This window comes from Egretta garzetta, unplaced genomic scaffold (assembly GCF_000687185.1).
Source record: "Egretta garzetta isolate BGI_Z169 unplaced genomic scaffold, ASM68718v1 scaffold486, whole genome shotgun sequence".
NCBI classification, from domain to species: domain Eukaryota; kingdom Metazoa; phylum Chordata; class Aves; order Pelecaniformes; family Ardeidae; genus Egretta; species Egretta garzetta.
In genome coordinates this window covers 1,696,601-1,713,375 of record NW_009260126.1, presented here as the reverse complement: position 1 = coordinate 1,713,375, position 16,775 = coordinate 1,696,601, and the positions used below count along the sequence as shown (strand labels likewise).

General features: G+C 40.5%; 1 protein-coding gene across 7 annotated transcripts in view; it reads left to right on the top strand.

Annotated features, from left to right (window-relative positions):
* The window catches only part of CACUL1 (CDK2 associated cullin domain 1), a 50,994-nt gene extending 40,297 nt beyond the window's left edge, over window positions 1-10,697 (top strand). For 5 of the 7 annotated variants that reach the window (XM_035896891.1, XM_035896887.1, XM_035896886.1 and 2 more), the window contains 3 exons: window positions 2,843-2,981; window positions 6,345-6,388; window positions 7,480-10,697. In XM_035896891.1, coding sequence (XP_035752784.1) covers window positions 2,843-2,981; window positions 6,345-6,388; window positions 7,480-7,520 — 224 coding nt within the window. In that variant the 3' untranslated portion in view covers window positions 7,521-10,697. Of the gene's footprint in view, window positions 1-1,261; window positions 1,401-2,842; window positions 2,982-6,344; window positions 6,389-7,479 lie in introns of those variants that run through there. The other 2 variants (XR_004842353.1, XM_035896892.1) reach the window with 2 other exon arrangements.
* The last annotated feature ends 6,078 nt before the right edge of the window (window positions 10,698-16,775 follow it).

Sequence of the window (16,775 nt, the reverse complement as noted above, 5' to 3'; positions counted from 1 at the left end):
ATGTGGTGGCTCCAATAGAAAACGCTGAAGCCTGGGCAGGTGCTCAGGCTGCTGGTTGCCCACTTGGATTTAATCTGAAATGCTATTTTCACCTCACCTATAACAATCTGGCTGTGGCATGAAATACCCTACCACAGTATTTCATGTTGTGAATTCCAAGTCAGTTTATCAGCTTGGCTAAATTATTTAGTAGCTGTAGGTTTTTAGTAGGTAACACATTCTACATGGTACCTTTTTACTGTATTTCATGAGAAGAAGAGTGCTGTTTCATGTCTGTAGAGTGGTTTTGTTTCAGTTTGGGGTTTGTTTTTTGTTTGTTTTTGTTTAATCAAGTGCTGCTATGATCTGGGGAACTACAGGCCTGTCTGACTACAGGTCAGTCTGACCTCAGTGCTAGGGAAGGTTATGGAGCTGATCATCTTGAGTGCCATCACATGGCATGTACAGGACAACCAGGTGATCAGGCCCAGCCAGCATGCGTTTATGAAAGGCAGGTCCTGCTTGACCTGGACAGGCTGGATCGATGGGCTGAGGCCAACTGTATAAGGTTTAACAAGACATGGTTTAGTGGTTGGGTCACAACAACCCCATGCAACGCTACAGGCTTGGCGAAGAGTGGCTGGAAAGCTGCCTGGCGGAAAAGGACCTGGGAGTGTTGGCCAAAAGCTGGCTGAATATGAGCCAGCAGTGTGCCCAGGTGGCCAAGAAGGCCAACAGCATCCTGGCTTGTATCGGGAATAGTGTGGCCAGGAGGAGTAGGGAAGTGATTGTGCCCCTGTACTGGGCACTGGTGAGGCTGCACTTCTGTCCTGGTTTCAGCTGTGATAAAGTTAATTGTCTTCCCAGTAGCTGGCATAGTGCTGCGTTTTGGATTTAGTATGAGAATAATGTTGATAACACACTGATGGTTTAGTTGTTGCTGAGCAGTGCTTACCCTAGTCAAGGACTTTTCAGTTTCCCCTGCTCTGCCAGGGGCACAAGAAGCTGGGAGGGGGCACGGCCAGGACAGCTGACCCCAGCTGGCCAAAGGGGTATCCTACACCATATGACACCATGCTTGGGGGGGGTTGGCCTGGGGACAGTGATCACTGCTCAAGGACAGGCTGGGCATTGGTCAGCTGGTGGGTAGTATTTGCATTGTACATCAGTTGTTTTGTATATTCTATTATTATTATTATCCTCTGCTGTTTTATTAAACTGTCTTTATCTCAACCCATGGGTTTTACTTTTTTTTTCTGATTCTCTCACCCATTCCATTGAGGTGAGGGGGAGTGAGCAAACGCCTGTGTGGTATTCATCTGCCTGCCGGGTTAAACCACAACAACCTTGAATGCTGTGTTCAATTTTGGGCCACTCATTACAAGAAAGACATTGAGGGGCTGGAGTATGCCCAGAGAACGGTAATAAAGCTGGTGAGGGGTCTGGAGGACAAGTTGTGTGAGGAGCAACTGAGGGAACTGGGGTTGTTCACCCTGGAGAAGAGAAGGATGAGGGGAGACCTTATTGCTCTCTACAGCAACCTGACAGGAAGGTGTAGTGAGGGGGGGGTTGGTCTCTTCTCCCAAGTAGCAAGTGATAGGACAAGAGGAAATGGCCTCAAGTTGCGCCAGGACAGGTTTAGATTGGATATTAGGAAAAATTAATTTCTTCACCAAAAGGGTGGTCAAGCATTGGAACAGGCTGCCTGGGGAAGTGGTTGAGTCCCCACCCCTGGAGGTATTTAAAAGCCAGGTAGACGAGGTGCTTAGGGACATGGGTTAGTGGTGGACTTGGCAGTGTTAGGTTAACGGACATGGTGGTCTTAAAGGTCCTTTCCAACCTAAACGATTATATGATTTTCTGATGAAGGGAGAGTAGTGCATTGTTTTTTGTTTAAACCACCTGTACACCAATAAGGATAATTTAGTGAATTTGCTGATTAAAGACAAGACTGTTGAAGCTTGGCATCAACCAAGTAAATGTAAGTGGGAATTGGATAAAATCTCGTGATGTGCCTTAGTGAATATATTTAAAAGCATCCCTTTTTTCCAAGTAAAGATGAAGTTTAAGATAATGGCCACAACCTCTGGAAAGTCTGGCTTCAGAAATACTTGAGAAGTATTTTATTTTTCTCAGAACTTCTTACACAGTTGCAATAAACCCAGTTTTCACCCTTTGCTCAGTCTTCTGTGTTTCTTATAATCATCCTTGAAGCAGCTTTAAGGTAAAATGTCTTGCTCCTGCAAGGCGATGCTCAGTGTTGTGAAATTAAATCATATTTCTATCCTGAAACTGAACTAATACAGGTTAAAATTTTATAATGAACATTTAAAAAGTGTTCATCTAAGCTTTGGGAGATCAGTGAGAGAATTACCTTAATTCATTTGAAATGGGGGGTTCAGGGGAAGAAGCAGGCTTGTATGGTGATACTACTGTGCTTCCTAGAAGTATGATTCAGGGAAGAGAGGTGTAAATTTTGTGAATACGCTTCCTGGGGTGAAGAGTTAGAAATTATCTGATTAGCAAGGTGAGTTTGCTGATCATCAGTGCCTGTCCTTGAATGTGTCCAGAGACTCAGCAGGCCCTGTGAGGTGCAGCAAGAACTGAATTTCAATATGTTGATTACAAAAAAACCCAGCTATTCCTTTATCTGTGTGTAAACATCAGATATTAACAGTCTGATTATTTGTTCTGCTTTAAGGCTTGGTTTCTGTAGGGTTTGGGGTTTTTTTGTTTGGGTGGGGTTTTTTAAATTCAGTCTAAATATATTTAAAAGACAGTGAAGTTACATTTGTTGAAGAGTAAATTTTTTCACAAAAGATCTCTTCCACGTGTTTTGTTGTTGCTTTCCCTCTTCTTACAGAATGGGTACAGATGGCACCAGCTTTATTTTCAAAATTCATCCCAAACATTCTACCCCCTGCTGTGGAATCTGAGCTTCAGGAATATGCTGCTCAAGACCAGAAACTTCAAAGAGAGCTTATGCAGAATGGATTTACTAGGTAATAATTATTAGTCTTCAGTGGTAATTGTGCTGGACAGTTCTGAAATGGTAAAAATGGGTACACCTTAAAATATTGAAGAAATAATTTGAGTTAATACATGACCATCACAACTCAGTATCTGAAATGCGGCATTATTTTCCACACCTTCTGTGTACTACCTGCAGGTGGTACCAAAAAGCAGATTATCAGAAGTCTTGAAATATTGTCATGAAACAGCTTGCTTACAGTTCATGCATACCTGTGTTTTGATTGTGCTTCTAATGCATGCTTCTGAAAATGTCAGTTGATGACTTCTTAATCCCAATTCCAGAGCTATTTATATAATCGAGGTGTTTATTTTAAATAGGCATTTCTCTTCTGAGTATTGAATTGGGGGCGGGGGCGAGGAAGAACAAACAGTAAAAGATACAGGGGAAGATGTTCATAAGTTGTTCACTCTGGACAGTGCCTGTTGGTCTGTGCTTTTCTATATAACTGCCTAGACAGAAGCACAGTGTTTTCACCACAGTAATGTACCACTTTTGCAGTAGTCTGACAATCCAGGATCAGGCTGGGGAGGCTATCGTGCCCTGTTCCTGAGAGGTTCATTTCTGCATGAAGAGAATACATCTTCATCTTCCCTGTTACCTGTGCAACACTGAGAATCTGGTCCTGTAGTTCAAACACCTGCTAGATGTGGGTTTGTTTAGTGTTAGATGTACTACCGGTTTTCATACTCTCATGTAGTTTTCCTCAAAAGTAATCTCTCTTTAAAGCTTGGTAAATTATAGAGCTTCAGAACTCTGCTACTGACCCAAATGCAAATGGTATTGTAGACTCGCTCCTTGTAAGGCTTTCTGTTGAGGAAAGGAATTTTCTGATTGATAAGCATGAGTTAATACACTAAAAAGAAAACTGTAAGAGCTTGGGCTGAGAAAAGCAGTGCATTTGGGCCAAGAAATAGAAGTTTGAGACTGTTTGAAACTGAGTAGGCATATAATGCTGACAATAAATAGAACAGAATATTTCAGTTAGATGATCCTTGTAGGTCCCTTCCGGTCCAACTGCCTGACCACTTCAGGGCTGACCAAAAGTTAAAGCATGTTATTAAGGGCATTGTCCAAATGCCTCTTAAACACTGACAGGCTTGGGGCATCGGCCACCTCTCTGGGAAGCCTGTTCCAGTGTTTGACCACACTCTTGCCTTAAAAAAATGCTTCCTAATGTCTAAAAGAATGTAATGCATATAACAAAGAAAAAAAGGAACATTTTAGTTTTGTCTGATTTTCAATCTAATTAAATCTGTAGGTGGCTTATAACAGTTCTGCTTACAACTGTGATTCTTCAGCTTCATACTTCATAGAGAATTAAAATGAAGTTTCAAGTAGTAACAGTCCATACCCACAAAAACAGTTGGTTTCAAAAACATTTTTCCCTAGGCACCTGAAAATAAGACAGGCTTGTCAGCTTGTTTGTAAAGTTCTTTGGCTGGGGCTGAGGAGGATACTGTATGAAAGGCCAGAGAGGGTAGTAGGAAGGATACTGACCATTGTGAAGGTTGGATGCCTCTGTGGTGTTCTCTTAGAGACTTGGGATCCTCAGAATATATTTTAGCAACTCATGTTTTATGCAGAAAAGTAATTATCTAGCACTGGAACTAATGCAAATCCATAGGAAACTTTTTCTGTCCTGTGTGTCCTTTGTGACAGGTGGTGACAAAGACTAGATTAGGGCTTGAGGATAGTCGTACAGGGGAGAACTAAGTGAAGGTTTCTGTGTCACATAATGTTTGCAGAGTCTAATTTCTGAGAGTTTCTCTTCCTTCTGGCTTTCTGCAGTATGTGATCTGGGTATTGGCCATGTGAAGAGTTTTGCTATGTCTTGTAGGTTTAGAAAATCTGCCTACTCTAACCCATGCTTTGGTGCAACCACTGTTTCTGTGTAGCTTGCTTTCAGTTTATTATATAAAAATGAAAAATGAAATTTTGCAGTGGAGTAACTGATTGATGGTGTTTAGTCTCTGATGAATGTGTTTTGAACAATATATTTTTTATGGTTATACTGCCAGGGAGTCAGTGCAGTCTGGTAAACATGGAGGTTATATAAAGTGTTGGAGTTGAGTCTGTCATCATTAAAAGTACAGGTGATATAATTTGCTACATGGTGTTTTACAGTGGTATTTGAAATGCATTTTGCCTTGAAATGTGTTTCAAGATGCTTCTTCCTATGTTCAGGAACACAGGTTATATTTATTCATAAACTTTCAGAATTGTTTTTATGTTATATTCCTACATATATATACATACATGTTTATATGTATAAAAGAGTAGTTTTTCTCTTTTACCAAGAAGTGTGCTAAATCTGTTCTCTTCTGGGCTATCAAGAAATGTCATCTGTTCTCCTATAATTGTGCCCAAAAAATGGTGATGTCTTTGCTGCTGCACTTCCTACAACAATAACCATGAGGAACACAGCACAGTGAGGTGTCTTCATCAGCATTAATGGCATGTCAGGTTCTAGCTGAAATAGTCAGCTTATCAACACTTAAATACTGTTGCTGCAGAAGGTGGGAACACAAGTCAATTGCTTGGTGGTATTTCTCTTGTGAAGGACCTTAACCAAGGCATACACAGCAGGTCCACCACCTTAAAAGTGGTTTCAGGGAAGAACTCTTCATATTATTAGAAAAACACACAATTTCTACCAACTTCCAGCAGATAAATGTGAAATTATAACCATTGTGATGAAAATATGTTGGAATCTCTCTTCCTTATATAACAGTTTCAATAGCATATCTATCATCACAAGACACTTGTGAAGCAGCAAGATTTTCCAGCTTTAAGATATTGCATGCCCAAGAAAAAAAAGGAAAAAATGTTTTCCAAATAGATGGGAATTTGACTTTGGGTTTTCACGTGCAACGATGTCAACCGGTGTTTATACAACTTCAGTTAGTTATTTAAATCTGCTTGACGAGGGAGCGCTGTCAGCACAGGCTTGCTTAGAGTCTGATTGTTGGGTTTTCAGGAGTTTTTAATGTAGTTCTGTAAACTTCGGTTGTGAAGTTTGAATAAGGAAAACAATTTTTATGCATGACTTAAGACCGCATTGCATAGGAGCAATTTTTCACCTTCATTATGTAAAAAATTATCTTATAAAATCAAACCTACTGTCTTTAACAAAAGGATGAGCTAATTACATCTATAAAATACAGCTTACACTTCTCTCTTAGTAAATAGAGAATCCTGCAGTCATGTGTTATTGCTACTATGTTTGCATTTTGTTTCTAAAGTCTGTAAAAACTGATGTTTGCCCTGAGGTATTTCACTATTGTTTTCCTGTTCTTAAAATGAAAATACCTTTCTTCCCCTTCTTTCCTAGAGGTGACCAGTCACGCAAGAGAGCTGGAGAAGAATTAACTTACAGTAAGTATGCGTCTAACCCTGTTCTCCAGTGCGCTGCAGTCCCTGATGAGTTGGGCATACAGGTTGTAGCTTGCTGTCTGCCAGTGTAACCTTTACCATTCGAAGTAATGGTACAAACCTCTTGGGCCTGGTTAACTGTGCTGGAGTCCCACAGCCACCTGTGAGGTAGTAAAATATCCCAGCTGCTGAGGCCAAGATATTTCCAGTTCATTTAAGTACACAGCTGAGGTCTTGAGGAACAAGAACGTAGTTGTCCCAAGTTTGTTCCTGGTCAGGATACACATTACAGGCAATGAAATGATGATACAGTCTGCCTCTGATATAAATCACCTGCTGGTGATGCATATTTCTGTCTGTTGACAGAACAGAGGGTTTGGAAGTGTTGTGCTTTTCAACTTAGAACCCTCAATTACGTGTCTAATACAACACGGGGTCCACCTGTGTTGAGATACTAAAGGCAGTATTTAGGAAGTTCTCTTCCATTTGTAGATGAAGTCTCTTGCTGCATGTTTAACTATGAGGTTCTTAACTTTGTAACTCCCTTAATTTCTCCCAATATAGATGAGGGGGTGGGGGGGAAGAAGCACATAGAGGAATGATATTTCCATTCTCAGTTGGTTGCTCTACTCCAAACATCCCGAACTTGGGTGCAGTCAGTCAAAGGTCCCATGTTCTGTGCTGACTAAATATTTGGCCAGGAGAGAATCTAGTCCTATACATTTTAGGTCAGGATTAAATACAGTGTCCTGATTACTGGTCATTAAATAGCCTTGGGGATTGGGAAATAGTATCTGTTCTGGTACTGTTCATTTCAGTTCATTTTATTGTATTCTTTCTGCCAAGCTTCTTCCTGTGCTTTCAGCAGGTTACATTTGTTTTATTTCCTGCCATAAAATGTACGGTTTTATGATGAACTCTTACTACAATCTGAAATGAATGAATAGCTGTTTACTTGGTATATCAGCTTCGGTTTATACTGTTAATATTTCGCAGGTAATGCTGGTTTTCAGGTTATTGGGGGAAGGGGGGCAAAGGACATAGAGTGAAAGTTGAATATGAGAGAATTTGTTGAACTTTTTATATAATTTCAGATGGCTCATCAGCTTGTGCAAGTTCCAGGGGGTACAGATAGTGAATATAGTGGATCAGCTTCTATTCCTAGCCAGAACAGACACTGGAGGAGCACAGGTGGTATTTGGAGCCTCCTTTGGCAACTGCTGATACTCAAGCTCTGACACGGACTATGTCTCAAAGAAGAGTTTTGGACTTTCTTCTTGATATAATAAAATGTCAGTTGCTGCTACATTTGGGGTGACTGAAAGACATGAATCCTTGGTCTGGCCTCTCAACAAGTTAATGTTCTGCGATTTTTGTGAGGAATGCACCTTGAAAAAGAATCCTTTCAAAGTGGAAATGGGGCAGCCGAAATTAGCAGCTTCCAAAAGCGTTAGAACGGAATAATCTTTTTTGCACTCTTTTCTTAATATTAAGGACATTCTTAAAACTAGTTAACACGTCAGTGTATTAGTTTTTAAACTTCAAGGTATTTTCTGGAGCTTTTACTTAAATAATAAGAATAAAGTTTCATTATTTTGCAGTATTTGTTCATTAGTTTAAAAATTGTCACCTTTTAAGGGTTGGTCCCATATAAATGTATCTTCTGTCAGGGAGTTTTAAATTCCAGATTTTTCTTTTTTTTTTTTTGTTATTTGGTATTTTGAAATCTGTTTTCCTATGTGTTTGTACTCTGTGCCTTCAGCTTGTGCACTTTGCAACTTTACAGACCATATTTTGTTACTGCAAAATGTGTTCTTGAGGAAAAACTTGATGTGAACAAACATGCTGCAAAGTTGCACTTTTCTCTTGCATTAATGGGAGGTGAAGGAAGAAAAGTTGAACCTATCACCATTGCTGATAGTGACTTGGAAGTTTGTCCCCTTTTATTTTTTGTATGTGTTAGTGTTTAATGCTGGGACCAACTCTCATAGAAACCCTCTCATTGACTTTTCATTGGCTTCCGTAATTGCAATAGATTGAGAAGTGAATTCCAGACTGAATGAAATATGATGTGCTTTATGCTGTGCTATGTGGACATTGTGGACAAAGTTCTCCGGTCTAGTAGGTCTGCAAAGTGCATCTCCGTCAGCACAAACCAGATTTGCACCTGATTGATCAGCAAACAATGGTACCTGTCCAAGATCACTTTATGGCTCGTGTGCCATTTCTCCTGTTTTGGGGATGTGATGGGGGTGTGATAGTGAATGTTGTCAGAATCAAGGAGTTGAGGAGTGGTGTCACACATGCATGTATACACATTGGCCTCCTGTTTCCAGTCTTGTGTAAACTCAGCTGGAAATCCAGCTGAGCCCAGTTCCAGGAGATCTGGACCTATGGTCTGAATCCTAATGATTGTGACATGGGTTTTAATCAGTAGTATGGCTAATACAATTCTTTCATGAGGGGAGGAACATACTTGAAACAGCAGTTTGATTACAGGGTTGGGTTTTTTTTTTATTACTATGGATTTATTTTTTATGACCTTTAGTTATCAAGAGAAATAAGTTGGTAATATAAAATCTTTCTGAAGTGAAACAATTGTTTGTTCAGTTTTGTCTTGCACAACTCTTATGCCTGTTTAAAAAAAAAAAAAAAAACCACACAAAACCCCAACACAACCCCCTTTTTGCTTGCATGAGTTCATTACAAAATGCAGGAAAAAGATTAAAAAGTAGATGCGGCAGGGACAAAGTTTCTTTTTCGTTTTGTTTTGTAGCCAGACTTCATGTAAATGAATTTAATTATCAGTTTCACATCAGCCACTTTCGCAATGCTGTTAGTTTGAGGGGCAGGGGGGGATGATGAATGAGGACAACTGCTATGATTGACAGATTCAAATCTGATTTACATATATATTTCTTTGCATATTTGCAAAGCATATTTAATTTTTGAGGAAGTTTTTCTTTAAAAATTGTTGCTTCAGCATTTTGTTTTCTGTGTAGAACAATGCCAGCAGTCTAGTGTCATCCCTGATAGTGGAAATTCAAACCACTCTGAGTAGTGATTTTCAAGTGTTGGTAAGTGTTTGCTTCTAAGTTGAAGCAGAATTAGACAAAAATGGGAATTTCAAAAATTTTGCTGAAGTATGCAATGGAGAAGTTAATGAAGGTTAATAGGGAACAAAAACAATTTGCCAGCTTCCAGAATTTTATCAGTTTTGGCTTTAAGCAAAAATAAAACCTCTGATAGTGTCCTTAGCTTTAAAAATCACTGTTTTCTTGGGTTAAGAATAGATACATTAACCTAATTTGGTTAAATTTTTTTTACAGCTTTGTTACCGTTCTAGCTCACATAGTACAATAATCAAGCTCTGTCATCTTTGTCAAGTGATCACAATGTTTTTCTGTTCTTAAAGTGGTTTTACTGGTTCAAGTTTGTAAATAACGTAGTCCTTTTGCTTCGTGTTTGAGGCAAGGGTTCAACATTCATTTTATGTTGCATTATGTTTGGGACACAAACTTCTAGAACAACAATTCCATCAAAAAGTAAAGCATTCCTGTCAGCATGGTTCACTTTGTATGCACTGGGTAGTGCTTGGATGCTTCTCAGTCCTGTGTAGCATTCTCACTTGGCCACCATACCTGAGAAATCTGTTTGTTAAGCACTGTATTATGTTGTAAATTTGGCATTAAAATTCCTGTATGTTTTGGCATTATTAACATAATGCTGAAATATTGTTTATCTGTCGAAGACGTTATCATTGTGACTGAGCATGAAACAGAATACAGCATACTATACTAAATTGTTTCTCTGTAAACTTGCATTTTACTTACAGTAAAACTAACTTGGCCAACTTGAGCGTTGGTACTGTAAAGCCACAATTACCAACAGCATGATCCTAACAGCAGTATTTAATTTAATCAAATAACTTGTGGTAAATCCGTTGCATCTGTAGCTTACTCTGTTAAGATTAAGCAGTAAAGTTGGTTATACAATGGGTGTCCTCTTTATGTTGCACTGGTTCTATAGCCAAACTTGCTACGTTAAAATATTTTTAGATTAATTTCATTTCTTGATTTGGGAAGTTAAAATATTTAAATTCTGCTGAGTACTGTAATAGTAGGCAGTTGTCAGTATATGAACAAGATGGTCTTTGATACAAATGATGAAGGTGGGGTCTAACTAGATAAGTACTCAACTTGTCTGCAGTTGGATCTCCTTGATGCTTTTCTGCAGGTGTTGAGGAAGTATCTGTGGATGAATACTTCGAAGCAAAAGTTTTTGACTCTTGTCGTTTGGTAGAAATATGATCAGCTAGATTCATCCCTTTTAATTTTTCTCTAATACAACTGTAGAAAGTAAACAATTGTGTAAAAAAAAAAAAAAAAAACCAAAAAACCAAAAACAAGGCCATGTTCTGACTGACTGAAAAACATTTTCATGCTACAACAACTCCAGTGAAAGGACTATTCTGTAGAACTACAGAATAAAAACTAACTTCCTGAATTTGACTCTTGTCTCCAATCCAGCTCCAGCTGAGAGAAAACAGAGGTGTTTTGATGACTTGATGTGCACCAGATACCCAGAGAGCACTAGGCTCAGCTCATGATTTGCAAGTTATGGTACCTTTTAGGATCAATATAGGTCTTGGCCATGATGAACAGGTCCTGCTAGGGAGGAACGGTCACTGCTTGGATTAGTGTACTTCCCTTTCTGCTCTGCTGGGACTGTGCGAGAACATGGGGATAGTCACTGTGCTGATGCCACTCGAATTAAAGATTCCTTTTTTTGAGGGATGTCTTGTGTTGACCACTCATTTAGCTAAATACTGTAAGTAAGTCTGTTATTGATAGTATATGCTTTCATTGGTGGTGATTGCTGCTCTGAAGAATTCCTTCACTGCTTTTAGAGTACCTCCAGTAGAAGCCTTTAAATGCACATTAAAGATTGCTGCATCATTGTGGAGGCGTCTGCGTGGTGTAATAGTGAGCTGCAAACAGTGCTCCTGATGTTATCGCCGGGCAGGAAAAATATAGATGGTCAGGCTTTGTGTGTCCCCCTTTCTCTCTGACCTGGGGGCCTGCAGTAGCAGATACACGGGCCTCACTAGTCGAGGTGCAGCCTCTGTGCTGTGCTTTGGCCGAGTGTAAGCGGGGGAGGGTGGAGCCTTGCAGTGCAGTTGCTTTGTGAGGCTGATGCATGCGAGTCGTGTCATTGCCGTAGCACAGACTCATGTCCCATCATGCGTGTTCTCCGCACAGTCTGACCTCAGTCCCTAACTATGACAACTTTTGTGAAAGAAAATGGAGGTCTCAGTCCTATTCTTTTATTTCTAGGTAAGAAAGGAGAATTTGCAGGTAGAATCTGATTTTTTTTTTTTCTTTTTTCTCTCTGGAGCTTTCTTGGCAAATACTCTTTGGCTGGTAGAGGAGAGGGGGATCTTTCCTCCAAGGAAGAGGACTATGGATCATCTGTCTCTGACTTTTGTCTGCTGGTCTCCAAGGCAGCGTGGTGCAAGACAGTCAATCATATTGAGTGCACTATGCCTATAGCACTTAATTCTGGATTTAATCTAGGATAAACAATGATCTTTTTGGTAGGCTTACAAACTTCAGATAGTGGTAATCACAGAAGGTGTGAACCAGGGATGGGCTTACTCTGGCAGGTGTCATTCGAGTAATTAAGGGACAGAGGCAGTTATTTTGTCACAGAGGACATTACTTTCTATACTGTAAATTGGTGTGATACTGGCCCAACAAGATATTTTTATACCCATGGCACCTATTAACAGAAAAAGGTCTTAGAATCTAGATTTCATATTTATCAGTACACTGACTTTGAATGGGGAGCAAAATCACATGTGAGGGGAAGCTTTGCCTTCTGTCAGGAGGCACAGAAAATCAGCATTACTGCATTAGTGAAACAGACAAACCTGCTGATTTGGCCTCAGTTGAAAGAGCACTGACAAAGTGCTTTGTACTTTGCTAGAGGGAGTGGAAGGATTAAACCCATATATCTTGACCTAACTTGAATGACTGGTTTAAGAGGTTTCCAAAATTTCATAGGCAATGAGTACTCGGAAATCCCTTCTGGCTGTCTCCGTCTGTTCCTGGGATGTTCCAGGTACACTTTGGTTAATATTCTTCTTTCTGAGCTTCTGCAAACTGATCTAATTAGCACAGAACAGGAAAGTTGACTCACCTAATGATGACAACAGAATGAATTTAGTAATATCACTTACTGCCTCTTTAGTGGTGTTTTTCAAGTAATCATTCCTTAAGAAAAAACTGTTACGGTTTCTGAGATGGGGTCATCACCAGTTTCTCTTAGCAGGCAGCAGGTAATTTATTTGTTAGCACCATTTGCGATCTGTCGGCAAATGGAATGATTTTGTATGCGGAGCAGTTCATAAGTGACAGTCTTGGGATGGCTGGTAGGTGTTACCCTGTGGATGAGGTGCACTGTCAGGATAAGGGCACTTCTACAAAGGCCAGGGCAGATGGGAGGTCTGAACGTACTGCCGAAGAGCTGACATGGTGCCCCTGGCTAGGTTCATGCTGCCGTCCCATAGAGGCACGGAGCAACTGAGAAGTGAGTTGCACTGTGAGCATACACCCAAAAAGACTGCAGAGTCAGTTACCATGGGATAGCTGATGGACTGTGCTGAACTTAAGTTCCCTGTATGGTTAATGTGAAGCAAAAGATTTCTCCAGCAGGTACCACGCAGCACTAAATAGCTATGCTTTGAGATTTCCATTTTTGGGTCTCTGTTACTAGCCATGGCCTGCTGGTACTTGAACCCACCAAAGGAGCTTGAGCCAGAACTTGCCAGACAGACCTGTCTCACCTGTGCAAGAGCAGAAGGAAAACATGCCTGTTTGGTTCTTTTTCTTGATGACTTTTGTATTAAGTCTTTACTGAGCAGGCACCTGCTGTTCCCAGTTGCTTGGATAGCCCAAATTTTTCAAGGTAAGCAGTTCTGATGGTTTGGCCTGTTGGAATGAATTAGGCAGAATTTAATCTGAGCTATAGAACCATTTCCCTTAAAATAAAGAGATGCATCGTACCTGGTGATTATCTACTTGTAACTTAAATAATCTCATTATCCCATTTGTTCCCTCATTTACAACTTCTGAAAGCATGTTCAAGCGATAATGTGCTTTCCAGTTATGGCTCCAATCTTCTACTTCAGAGAATGTCGTGGTTCTTGAGTACACAGGAGAGAGACAGACTCATGGAGTAAAAAGAAATTCTCCGTGCATACTTCTGTTTCATGTTTCTCTGCAGGGATGTGTCATGAGTTGAAAAACTGCATGCACAATTGTTTATATAAATCCTTCACCTCATTTATGTCTTGGCATAATACTGTTTTGTTCTTTCTTTTCTGATTAATTCCCAGTGCTGAATTTGCTTTTTCTTAATAACCAGCGTACATCAAGCTAACACTTCATAGAGCTATTAGGATTGTGTTTTCCCAATGCATCATTTTGTCAGTCAGTGTAAACATAAGTAATCTGCATCTCTCACCCCATTGCTTAATGAAATAAAGTCCTGTAGCTCCTTATAGTCAATCCTCCTCTGTACTTCCCTGGGTGATAGCTGTAAACTTTACATTTCACTGTTCACCTTCTTTTCAGCTTTTTATGAATACAGCGATTAGCATGGCCCCAGCACTGTGTTATTCTGCTGGTGACCTCTCTCGGTTGTGAAAACTGTGGGTTCTGGCTCCTTAGCTTTCCAGTGGCGATTTATTCATGTAGAAAAGCTTCTCCATTATCTCATGATAGCTTTGTAAAGCACTTTTGGTAAGAGAGCTTGCCAAACACCCTGTGGAAATCTGTATCAAAGGATCTCACTTGCCACGTGCTTGTTGAGTGGTCTGCCCTCCTGTAACTCAGCCACGTTTCTTGTCGTACGTGGCGTATCCATGCTGTAAGCTACTGAAACAAGCCCTCATCATTCGTATTTTAGAACTCCATTTTAGCACATAGGTATTGCTGGACAGACTCATGTGTCCGAACTATGACATCACAGATGACAAGAGTTCAAATGGGAATTTGGGATGTCACTCTGATCCTGCTGATGAATTGGGAATTATCAAGATGATTTCCTTGGGTAAAATGAAACAAAGACTTTTAGCATGAGTATTTTATTGATATTATTTAGTAAAGAGTTTCTACAACTCTTCTCTGCTGCAAATTCTCTAAACTCAAACTAACTGGTCATCAGCCACTTCATGATTTGCTGCTATAGGACAAGCAAGCAGGCAAGCTTATAATTTGTCAGCTCCTCTTGTCGTGTGCTTGCCAGTGCAGCTACTCATCTTCTAAGAACCTACTTGCAGCTGAAGATGCAAACTGAGCAAAGGAGACTGAGCAGAGCAGTTCGGCAGCAATTCAGCTGCTGTGGCCGAGGTTTAACATCTGCAGTTGTTGCTGCAGGATGGTCTCTTTCATCTACAGGGCACATTAATGCCTTGCTATTGAAATTGCCTGTCATCACGCTTCTTCGATTGTTATATTAAAATAAGCCACAGTCAGTGATCTGCAAATTTCAGGAATCGCCTTTGAGGTGTATTTACCAAAGCCACTGTGCCCCTCCCGAAACGTGTAATCTCTGGGATCTTTTGTAAGAAAGCACTGTGTGGGATCGGCACAGCTGCTCCAAGGATCTCTGCTCAGCTGTGCATGGGCGGGGTGGTACCCGAGGCCGTGACACATGTGCTGTGTGCGGTGCTGTAAGGATTTTAATTAAAGATGTAATGACAGTGTGTATATGGCCCATGGCTAACCTTTGGGGTTTGTACCTGGTTTGCCTAATAAACAGGGAAACAAAAGATTGTCCTTTGCCCTGGACTTACCGAAGTGAGCAGAAATGACAGCTCTCCCCTTGGACTTTGGGGCAGAACGGAGCAGGAAGCTGAATTATGCTGGACAAACCACTAAACCAGTCTCCTGCCAGGCTACGCTCTTGGCTAATAGAGGGCACTTTTCCATGTGCTCTGAAGTGTAGAGCTGCCTGCTGAAAAAAGGGTGCTGAGCAGAGCAGGATTCCCCGGTGTTTGTATAGGTACTGCTGGTGGAGAACTGTAAGCCATGCGCCTGGGCTGGATGTGTGCGTTGGGCTGGGGAGGGTGTTGTTACCTCTACCACCAAATGGTGCCTGTGTTTCTATTTAGTAATTCCCAGGGCAGAACAAACCTCTGCTCTTAAATTGATTTAGGTACTTTGCAGCCAGTCTTTGGTTGTGTTTAAAGTATTTCAGGAGCTTTATTGACTGTTAAAAGCATCCTGAAAAATAATGCATGTGAAGTTAGTTCCCACTGGAGCTAATTTAACTTTCTGTTGGTCTGCATTCTCAGAGTGACTTAGTTCAAACTTACTTTAGTCTGATGAATTCTTCTTGTGTTGAATACAAACAAACTCTTTGGCCATTATTAAATTATTCTCTTTATTTCTTCCATGGGCTACATATGCACAGGAAAGAACCCAACATGTCTGGCTGATTTTAATTCAGCCATTATGACTTTATAGCAATTAAATTAAGGCTAATAAACTGAATTTAAAAGAGTGATATTCAGACAGAAGAAATAATTCTTCTCTTGGCTAGATAAATTTCAGAAAACAACTGCCTTCAGCCCTAGATATTAATCTCAGAATTTTCAGAATCATGAAGAGCTAATAATACAATTCCCAGATCAGGTAGAACATGGAAAGTTACAAACAGAAGGAAGAGAGCACTTTGCCACATGGAAGAGCCTGTCTTTGATCACATGCTGAGATTGTGCAAAAACTGTGTGTGCCTTTATAGGCATGATTTTAGCATCTTTCAGCTTCTCCAACATAACTCCCTGAATTGTGTCTGAAACTCATAGTTTTCCATGTGGATGTCAAATATTGTCTCTATTTTGGCTCTCCAGTCTCTTCTGACTTACAGATGCTGAACAATTTCAAATCCCCCAACTTCTCCTCCTAGCCCCGTGGCATGGGTTTTGGGCTCTGTGCTCTGTGCATCTGTGAGGATGGAGAAGGGATGGGACAGGACAAGACTATTCAGTTAAGGACAGACCACAATGCGGGTATTTGGTCTCTTTGTCTAAGGAGAAATAGCAAGACCTGAATTCCACTATGTTTAGTAATCCTGTTTTAACCACTTGGCAACTTGTGCTTCTGGCTGTCCAAATGTGCTGTGATGAGCCTTTACACTGTGTTAAAGCTGTCTCTGCCCTTTCTCTTCTGAGCTGCTCTCCTTGAGTGCTGCTCAGGAGTAGGCTGTTTATCATAAGCAACATTATCCTGCAGCTGGGTGAGGCTGCAGTTGTCAAAGCAGCTTTAATCTCTCTCCTGTGTGGATGATGTACTGGCAATCGTTTAGCAATGTTGCATTTTAA